The sequence below is a fragment of the Coregonus lavaretus genome (assembly GCF_964263955.1).
Source record: "Coregonus lavaretus genome assembly, chromosome: 29".
Lineage (NCBI taxonomy): Eukaryota > Metazoa > Chordata > Actinopteri > Salmoniformes > Salmonidae > Coregonus > Coregonus lavaretus.
The window spans coordinates 24957949-24969108 of record NC_140016.1 but is presented as its reverse complement, the minus strand read 5'-3'; the positions used below and the strand labels follow the sequence as shown (position 1 = coordinate 24969108).

Here is an 11160-nt window from a genome sequence, read left to right as displayed (position 1 = left end):
GTGCGTAAAGTTCGCTTGCCTGCCAGGGTGATTTTAGCCGTGTTTGGCTTGTTCTTTTTGTCTTCACTAAAGACGTTAGTACGAAGCCTCTGTGTGTCCTGCGCTTGATTCCACACCACATCTACATTCAACCTTGACACTTCCTTTGGTGAGAGAGAGAGGGATTTGGGGGAGAGGAGGGGTTGAACGGAAGGAGGGAGGGGAGACTGGGTGGAAGGAAGGCTTATATAAAGTATGAAAAAGAGAGTTAAGGGAAGAGAGAGGAACAGTTGTTCATATGAGTGGCTGGGGAAATTCTGAACTGTGAGTAATGTAGGGTGATTCATTTTTCCACATAAATGAAATAATGAATGTTGCAGTTGGGCAGTTGCGTCTTTTTTTTTTATGTATATGGTTTCTTTGGCGATGTTGGAATATTACTATGTTTGCGTTCAATACGACTGCAGCAAAATGCAATGGCCAGGCATCACAACGACACAGGAAAGCATTATTTAGGCTAAATATAATTCAAAAGGGCATTCAAGAGAGTCATTGAGATTTGAAAGCACTTTCAGAGGAGAGATAGGATCATTTATTTTTTTACCTTCAGTTTTGTTTTTTCTCACTTCTGATTTTCTATTTTTCTCTCTTAAGTGAAGTGACCACCAGGGAAGGAGAGAGGGTGGAATTGCGTGTGCAGGACGAGACCATGCTGGGGTGTGAGGGAGGGGCAGGGGTGCGGCGGTGGCTGACCCTGGTCACAGGGCTGCTGGAGTGCCTGTGTTTTGCGGGGGCCATGTTCGGCTGGGCCTCCCTGGTGTTAGTCCTGAAGACAGAAGGCTACTTCAGCTACCTGTGTGTCAACATCACCGGGGTCAATGGAATGCAATTCCTAGGTCAGTGACTGAGACAACTCACTGTCCCGTTTGGAACACATTCTCAAAAAATTGTATTTTTATGATTCACAGTAGAGCTTACAATACAAATAAATATCTCATGCATACACACACACACACACACACACACACACACACACACACACACACACACACACACACACACACACACACACACACACACACACACACACACACACACACCTGTCCATACTGATAGCTCTCTGACTGCCTGTGTGTGTGTGTGTCAGACTGCAGTGGTCAAGATGAACAGTTCTCCCTCATCTTCACCATCGCTTCCTTCATGAACAACTTCCTGCTGCTGCCCAATGGGTTCCTGTTCGACCGTTTCGGCACCATGGTAGCCAGGCTGCTGGGAATGTAAGTATTTTTTATAAACATGTTATAAAGCATCACTAAGCTGCACAGGGTTCATAACCTATATTAAACCATGATTGATGGTTAGATGTCAATTGTAGTAACCATAACAATCTGGCAAGAGACAATTGACAGAGAGAATGCAAAACAGTCAAATGCAGTGGTGTCACTAAAACACAGCTAAATGAGCCTTGTCTTATCTTAACTTGAGACTGTAACTTGACCTTTCACGCAAATGTTCCATTGATCTCAACCATTAATTTGTGCTTAGCCTTGAGTTACCCGCAAGGATTTGGCATTACGTGAAGACAGTATATTATAAAGTCTTGTTAAAAGTTAAAGAATCTGTTCAAAGTTAATGAGGCTTTAATAAGTGCTTAATCTCATGGAAGTTGAGATTTCTTTGTGTCTAGTCTGTGATACCTAATGTGATTGATTTCATGGGTGTTAGACAGAGACCTTCAAAGAAGAACACAGTGCTATGTAGCAACACTGTTACAAGAGCACTGTGTTCTTCTTTGTCTGTCTCTGTCTAACAGCCATGAAATCAGTGCATGCTAGTAGCGTTTCAATCGGTGACGTCACTCGCTCTGAGACCTTGAAGTAGTTGTTTCCCATGTTTCCCACGGCTTTTGTGGAGCGACGGGTAACGGTGCTTCGAGGGTGACTGTTGTCGATGTGTTCAGAGGATCCCTGGTTCAAGCCCAGGTAGGGGCGAGGAGAGGGACGGAAGCAACACTGTTACACTATCAAGCAGCCTCCAGCTGTTATCGCCTTAGCCATAACAGAGAACCCTCTGTCTGTCTCTCTCTTTACCACTCTCTCCAACAGTTTATCTCTGTCTCTGTCTATCTTTCTCCTTAGTTTTGGTATCTAAGTGACGGTAGAAAGCATGTGGGTGTACTCTCCAGTACTAAGTCACTCTTTCTCTGGCTGTCACATCCTGGTATTCGCCTTGGAGGGGTTCCCATGTCTGATCATAATAACATGTGTGGAGTAAGCTCTGGGAGGAGCAAGGGAAAGGTGAAGTGTGTGTGTGTATGTTTGTGTGAGTGAAAGAGAGAGAGAGAGAGAAAGAGAGAGAGTAGGCAGAAGGACACAAGAAATATAGTGACGGGAAAGAGAGCCCAAAGGAAAGTGGTGGGGCAGGGGGTGAGTTGTCTGGGCTTCTAGTTTCTTGTTGGAGTAGATTGGACTCAGTGCTTAGTTATCCAAGAGAGTGTGCAAGGCAGAGCCAGGGGGCGGTGTCTATGGAGAGCACTGCCAGAGGTTAGGAATGGAAACAGAGAGAGGGAATGTGAAATAAATGGAGAAAGAGGACTGAAGTTGGACAGGGTGGTAGAGTGTGTGTGTGTGTGTGTGTGTGTGTGTGTGTGTGTGTGTTTGTGTCTGCGCTTGCCTGCTTGAATTCACATAATGGTTGTGGTCACTTATTCTTATTCTCCAGATCACTGTACACCACTGGTGCCTTGTTTGTGGCCTTTTCAAGTTCAGGTAAAATCCTTGACTTTTCTATAGTGTAATACTATTTGAGAAAAACAGGTTTGATGGCACAGCTTACTCAAACACCTTGGAGTTTGATACCAGTTTATCAACAGTTGGAAGATTGTTACACTTTCATCAGCAATTCGCAAGATCTCAAGAGGGATTAGTCTGTTCTTTATTTCTCTCAGCTCTGTCCTCCCTCCTATTCCCGGCGCTGTCCTTCATCGCTGTGGGAGGCATTTTGTTTGTGGTCACCAACATGCAGGTCTGTTCTTTCATATTTATTACCTCCTGAATAAACATCAGTCATGTACACAACAGTCCTCAGGGTTCTGTCAGTAAACAAAGAGGACCATGACTGAGAACACACCCTTGATGTAACCATGGACAACCTTGCCTTGGGCCATACATTTGCTTACGTTTGACTTGGGGTTTTGTCAGTCTGTGGTGTGTACTGATGAGAAGCATGAGACACTAAGACACAGAGGCTCAGCAAGTTACGTCTCCCCTCTCTGTGACTTCCTGTAGATAGGCAACCTGTTTGGTTCCAATCGCTCCACCATCATCACCCTTTACAATGGTGCCTTCGACTCCTCCTCCGCCCTCTTCCTCATCATCAAGGTAACATTGTTAAACACACCCACCCACAGATGATCAGTTGATAGCTGTCCATGTGTTAATTATGATGATGATGATGATTCCATCCCTCCTGTCTCTCAAGCTGCTATTTGAGGTTGGGATCTCTCTGCGTGCCTCTTTCCTCTTCCTGGCTGCGTGTGGCGTCATCCACCTGGTCAGGACCTTCCTCCTGCTACCCAGAACACACATCCCCTACCCCCTCCCTGAGGGCTACACCTACGGGTAAGAACACATCCCCTCCCCCTCCCTGAGGGCTACACCTACAGGTAAGAACACATCCCCTACCCCCTCCTTGACGGCTACACCTACAGGTAAGAACACATCCCCTACCCCCTCCTTGATGGCTACACCTACAGATAAGAACACATCCCCTACCCCCTCCCTGAGGGCTATACCTACGGGTAAGAACACATCCCCTACCCCCTCCCTGAGGGCTACACCTACAGGTAAGAACACATCCCCTGCCCCCTCCCTGACGGCTACACCTACAGGTAAGGTGAAAAATCTGTCGATGTGCCCTTGAGCAAGGAACTTAACCCTAATTGCTCATGTAAGTCGCTCTGGATAAGAGCGTCTGCTAAATGACTAAAATGTCAATGTAAATGTAAGAACACATCCCCTACCCCCTCCTTGACGGCTATACCTACGGGTAAGAACACATCCCCTACCCCCTCCCTGAGGGCTATACCTACGGGTAAGAACACATCCCCAACCCCCTCCCTGAGGGCTACACCTACGGGTAAGAACACATCCCCTACCTCCTCCCTGAGGGCTACACCTACAGGTAAGGTGACAAATCTGTCAATGTGCCCTTGAGCAAGGCACTTAACCCTAATTGCTCATGTAAGTCGCTCTGGATAAGAGCGTCTGCTAAATGACTAAAATGTCAATGTAAATGTAAGAACACATCCCCAACCCCCTCCCTGAGGGCTACACCTACAGGTAAGAACACATCCCCTACCCCCTCCCTGACGGCTACACCTACAGGTAAGATCACATCCCCTAACCCCTCCCTGAGGGCTACACCTACAGGTAAGAACACATCCTCTACCCCCTCCCTGGGGGCTACACCTACAGGTAAGAACAAATCCCCTACCCTCTCCCTGAGGGCTACACCTACAGGTAAGAACACATCCTCTCGCCCCTCCCTGAGGGCTACACCTACAGGTAAGAACACATCCCCTACCCCCTCCCTGAGGGCTACACCTACAGGTAAGAACACATCCCCTACCCCCTCCCTGAGGGCTACACCTACAGGTAAGAACACATCCCCTAACCCCTCCCTGAGGGCTACACCTACAGGTAAGAACACATCCCCTCCCCCCTCCCTGAGGGCTACACCTACAGGTAAGAACACATCCCCTACCCCCTCCCTGAGGGCTACACCTACAGGTAAGAACACATCCCCTAACCCCTCCCTGAGGGCTACACCTACGAATAAGAACCCACAGATTAAGACAGAAAAAATCCACAGCACAGGAGCTGGACAGAAAATACACCCAGGGAAAGAAGGGAATACATGTCTGCTCAGTGTTTGTTGCTCTTAGAAGAAGGTCCAACAAATACTAGAGACCCCAGCACACCCCCTGTGGGTCTGGTCTGTCTGTCCTCCATGTGTTGCTCTAACCAGTGTTGCCATTACTTCCTGTGACAGGATGAAGAGCTGTGGCCAGACCAAGACCTTCAGCCCGGAGCAGGCAGCAGCCAATGGCAACGTGCAGAGTGTCGATGTCATGGAGGAAATGCCTTTTAATAAGGAGAGCGCCGAGAAAGGTGTGTAGTTTTAGGTTACCTTGATATCAGCTCTGGTTGTTCCCTTGTCCCATATATTCATGATTGGTTGACCATACAGACCTTGTTTACTACAATAACATAATCTGTGTGTATTTGTGACTGATTTGACCTCCCTACCCCCTCCCCTTCCCAGTGGCTACTTTCTGGGAGTGTTTCCTGTCCAAGTTCTTCATCTGGCACCTGGTGTGGCTATCGGTCATGCAGCTGAGGCACTACCTGTTCATTGGCACCCTCAACCCCATGCTGCAGAGACTGACCCAGGGAGAGCCCTCTCTGGGTACACACACACACAACTGCCCATTGGCAGACATTATCGTACAGTCTTAACCGTTTATAAATATCTTACTGATGTTTAATAATGTAGACTTAAAGTGTTACCCTTTATTTTAAAGTAACTGTCTAGTGTTTCCAGATTTCTATGAAATATGACCTATAATTAATTACAATAATTGAAATAGTTTTCCTTCCAATTTTTTTAAATTAAGTATGTTAAAAAGCAGCTTTTCTGTGTTGGAATGGTGTGGCGTATAGCGGTCATAAAACATATTAATGTGTGTAGACCGCTGAATGGCCAGCTCATCCTTCTCAGGAGGATGACATCATCCTCTATTAGGAAATAGCAAGCATTTTTGAAACAGTCTGTTTGAGATGGGTGTTTTTAGTGTTTTTATGGCCACAAATACGAGTATAGGACAAATCAACAACATTATTTGGGAATGAGTTAACATAATATGAATTTTTAAAAGTGAGATTTTCACTGGACAGTTACTTTAAAGTGTTACCCTTCTCTCTTTCTAAGCATGTCCTTATTCCGCTCTGTTTGTCCCTGCAGTGAGCACATACACCAATGCGTTTGCTGTGACCCAGCTGTGTGGGGTGCTGTTTGCCCCATGGAACGGCCTCATCATGGACCGACACAAGGGCAAGCCCAGGACCCCAGGTACGAACCTCACCTACACACACTACTACAACCCCCCTACAACACACATGTGAAACCTCACACACTCACATTACAAACCAAACACACTAAGACCGTTTTTAGACCTGTACCAGCGTCGTCTTTCACAGGTCATCAAATATGTATTTCTCCAGATTTTGTATATGTTTTTATTAAATTTGTATTGCTCTGCTATTAATATTTTTACTGTAGGAACATTTGGCTTGAAGAGCCTCTGACTTTACATTACTGCTCGGAGGGGGGTAATTGAAATGGTAGTGTCGGAGGTGGCGTAGAAAAGACAGAATTGATACGAGATTTGCATCTTCAAACTACTGAAATATGTGTATAGGACGGTATTTGTAATGATGCTCTAAACCAGGGTTCTTCAATTCCGGTCCTGGAGGGCCGAAACACCTCTGTTTTTCATCCTCTCCTTCTAATCAGGGGCTAATTCAGACCTGGGACACCAGGTGAGTGCAATTAACTACCAGGTAGAAATAAAAAACAGAAGTGTTTCGGCCCTCCAGGACCGGAATTGAAGAACCCTGCTCTAAACTAACTTCCAACACCAGATCTATGAGAACTGCTGCATTCTCTGACCCAGTAATCTAACTATGTGGGGGGCAGGGGATGGGTGTAAAATATGCATGGAGTTTGTACACACAACACTAATCTTATCTGTGTGTTTGTGTGTGTGGGTGTGCGTCTGTGTGTGGGTACGTATGTTTGGTGTGTGTGTGTACATGTTTGGTATGTGTACATATGTTTGGTGTGTGTGTGTTTGGTGTGTGTGTACATACTGTGTATGTTTGGTGTGTGTGTGTGTAGGAGTGAGTGAGAAGGAGGCAGACCTGCGTGCGTCAGTGCTCTCCCTGACCCTGACGGCGCTGCAGTGTGTCCTGTTCTCCATCTGTGCCTCCACTCCCTTCCTCCCCCTCCAGTACCTCACCTTCATCCTGCAGGTCCTCAACCGATCCTTCCTCTACGGAGGCCATGCAGCCTTCATCAGCATTGCGTGAGTCACACACACACACAAACACACACACACACATAAACACACAAACACACACAAACACACACACACACACACACACACACACACAAACAAACACACACACACACACACACACAAACAAACACACACATAACATAATGGAAGAGGATAATGGGAGCGCAGATAGACGCCCACACCTTCTTTGTGTCGTACTTGTGTACTGAAGTAACAAATCAATTAAATGATCTCCTTTTCCTCCCCTCTCTTGCCTTCCTCCCTCTCTCTCTCTCTCTGTATAGTTTTCCTCCCTGTCACTTTGGGAAGCTGTATGGTATGGTCATGGCTCTGTCTGCAGTGGTTTCTCTGCTGCAGTACCCCTGCTTTATCCTGGTCAAAGGAGTGCTGGGAGGAGACCCACTATACGTGAGTGGAGCTACTGTTATCATAATTACCAGATATACTACCTTTACCATTGGCAGTGTCGGGGAAGCAACTTTGACAATATAGTTTAACAAGTTACCAAATACTTCACACTGGAAGAAGTTAAACTACACTAAAGCTACCCTTAAGAAAAATATAGTTGACTTAACTAAAGTTACTTTGTGATAAATTATCATATCTAAATCTGAAATGTCATAGACTACAAATGGCAAGAACAAATCACTCTGGAGTCAGATGTTAACAGAACGTGTAATTTAGCCTATTAAACACAAAAACTGTTTCAAGAGAGAAGTAGGCAGGTCTGATGCTGAAAAATAAAGGAAATTCCTGCCTACTTCACCCATATTTTCTTTTTGCAAACGTACTGTGTTGTTCCAGTAGTTAGCTACAGTGTCGGGGAGTAGTGATGTAGTCCAACTACTAATTAAACTACATTTTCCAGTAGCTTGGTGGTAGCTGAACTAAATTCAAATCTTGGTAGTGTTTTCAGATGTTCATTACTTGTTTGCCATGTAGCGGTGTAGCTAACTACTAGAACTACACACTACTTTTTTAGCAAAAATAAAACACTGGCACCTTAGAGGCTGCTGCCCTATATACATAGACTTGAAATCACTGGCCACTTTAATAATGGAACACTAGTCACTTTAATAATGTTTACATATTTTGCATTACTCATCTCATATGTATATACTGTATTCTATTCTATTCTACTGTATTTTAGTCTACGCCGTTCCGACATTGCAAATATTTATTTATATATTCATAATTCCATTCCTTTACTTTAGATTTGTGTGTATTGTTGTGAAATTGTTAGATATTACTTGTTAGATATTACTGCACTGTTGGAGCTATAAACACAAGCATTTCGCTACACCCGCAATAACATCTGCTAAGCATGTGTATGTGACCAATAAAATTTGATTTTGATTTGGTAGAGCTTTTCAGCTGGCAAAAACCTTTACCATTATGTTCTAAAGTAGAGTTATTGCAAAGTGGTGACCCCATCTCCTTTTCCCCACCTCCTCACTCTCTTTCTTCTCTCTCTTCCCTCTACAGGTGAACATAGCTCTGACGTTAGTCAGTCTGCTGGCCTTCATCCATCCTGTCTGTGTCTACCTGCATTGTCGTGGCCTGGCAGCCCAGAGGGGTAAACCCAAGGACTCCCCTTCCTCTTAGACGAGCTCTAAAAAGACACACATTTTAAAACGGTCATTTCAACCCTCACTCCTGTTTCCTCACCAGTTTGTATATACACTCCCCTACGTATTTATTTTAATTTGGTTCTATTCTCCAGCATTTTGGATTTTAGATCAAATGTTTTATACAGTGCCTTCGGAAACTATTCAGATCCCTTGACTTTTTCCACATTTTATTACGTCACAGCCTTACTCTAAAATGTACAACAACAACAAAAAATCCTCAGCAATCTACACACAATACCCCATAATGACAACGCGAAGGCAGGTTTTAGAAATGTTTGCAAATGTATTAAAAAAACAGAAATATTATTTACATAAGTATTCAGACTCGAAATTGAGCTCAGGTGCATCCTGTTTCCATTGATCATCCTTGAGATGTTTCTACAACTTTATTGGAGTCCACCTATGGTAAATTCAATTGATTGGACATTATTTGGAAAGGCATACACCTGTCTACATAAGGTCCCACAGTTGACAGTGCATGTCAGAGCAAAAACCAAGCCATGAGGTCAAGGAATTGTCCGTAGAGCTCCGATACAGGATTGTGCACAGATCTGGGAAAGGGTACCAAAAAATGTCTGCAGCATTGAAGGTCCCCAAGAACACAGTGGCCTCCATCATTCCTAAATAGAAAAGGTTTGGAACCACCAAGACTCTTCCTAGAGCTGGCCGCCGGGCCAAACTGAGCAATCGGGGGAGAAGGGCCTTGGTCAGGGAGGTGACAAGGAACCCAATGGTCACCCTGGCAGAGCTCTAGAGTTCCTCTGAGGAGATGGGAGAACCTTCCAGAAGGACAACCATCTCTGCAGCACTCCACCAATCAGGCCTTTATGGTAGATTGGCCAGACTGAAGCCACTCCTCTGTAAAAGGCACATGACAGCCCTCTTGGAGTATGCCAAAAGGCACCTAAAGACTCTCAGACTATGAGAAACAAGATTATCTGGTCTGATGAAACCAAGATTGAACTCTTTGACCTGAATGCCAAGCGTCACATCTGGAGGAAACCTGGCACCATCCCTACGGTGAAGCATGGTGGTGGCAGCATCATGCTGTAGGGATGTTTTTCGTCAGGGACTGGGAGACTAGTCAGGATCGAGGGAAAGCTGAACGGAGCAAAGTATAAAGAGATCCTTGATGAAAACCTGCTCCAGGCGAAGGTTCACCTTCCAACAGGACAACGACCCTAAGCACAGGGTCGTTGTCCTGTGTCGTGGCCCAGCCAGAGCCCGGACTTAAACCCAATCGAACATCTCTGGAGAGACCTGAAAATAGCTGTGCAGCAACGCTCCCTATCCAACCTGACAGCGCTTGAGAGGATCTGCAGAGAAGAATGGGAGAAACTCCCCAAATACAGGTGTGCCAAGCTTGTAGTGTCATCCCCAAGAAGACTCGAGGCTGCCAAAGGTGCTTCAACAAAGTACTCAGTAAAGGGTCTGAATACTTACACTACCAGTCAAAAGTTTGGACACACCTACTCATTCAAGGGTTTTTCTTTATTTTTAATATTTTCTACATTGTAGAATAATAGTGAAGACATCAAAACTATGAAATAACACATATGGAATCATGTAGTAACCAAAAAAGTGTTAAACAAATCAAAATATATTTTTTATTTGAGATTCTTCAAAGTAGCCACCCTTTGCCTTGATGACGGCTTTGCACACTCTTGGCATTCTCTCAACCAGCTTCATGAGGTAGTCACCTGGAATACATTTCAATTAACAGGTGTGCCTTGTTAAAAGTTAATTTGTGGAATTTCTTTCCTTCTAAATGCGTTTGAGCCAATCAGTTGTGTTGTGACATCGTAGGGTTGGTATACAGAAGATAGCCCTATTTGGTAAAAGACCAAGTTCATATTATGGCAAGAACAGCTCAAATAATCAAAGAGAAACGACAGTCCATCATAACCTTTAGACATGAAGGTCAGTTAATCCGGACAATTTCAAGAACATTCAAAGTTTCTTCAAGTGCAGTCTTCAAGTGCAAACCATCAAGCGCTATGTTGAAACTGGCCCTCAAGAGGACCGCCACAGGAAAGGAAGACCCAGAGTTACCTCTGCTACCTCTGCTACAGAGGATAAGTTCATTAGAGTTACCAGCCTCAGAAATCAGCAAGCACCTCAGATTGCAGCCCAAAGTTCTTGAAATTGTCCGGATTGACTGACCTTCATGTCTAAAAGTAATGATGGACTGTCATTTCTCTTTGCTTATTTGAGCTGTTCTTGCCATAATATGGACTTGGTCTTTTACCAAATAGGGCTATCTTCTGTATACAGTGAGGGAAAAAGGTATTTGATCCCCTGCTGATTTTGTACGTTTGCCCACTGACAAAGAAATTATCAGTCTATAATTTTAATGGTAGGTTTATTTGAACAGTGAGAGACAGAATAACAACAAAAAAATCCAGAAAA

At 44.6% G+C, this 11160-nt stretch overlaps 1 protein-coding gene across 1 annotated transcript; it reads left to right on the top strand.

Moving 5' to 3' along the window:
* Positions 1–688: 688 nt before the first annotated feature.
* On the top strand, positions 689–8725 carry LOC311104889 (equilibrative nucleobase transporter 1-like; the record flags this gene model as incomplete). Its single annotated transcript, XM_084146855.1, has 12 exons — positions 689–875; positions 1127–1256; positions 2701–2747; positions 2927–3003; positions 3267–3359; positions 3460–3599; positions 5032–5150; positions 5305–5448; positions 6004–6111; positions 6940–7126; positions 7405–7528; positions 8606–8725. The coding sequence occupies 12 exons, from the start codon at positions 689–691 to the stop codon at positions 8723–8725; spliced, it is 1476 nt and encodes a 491-aa protein (XP_084002981.1).
* Between the last annotated feature and the right edge of the window lie 2435 nt (positions 8726–11160).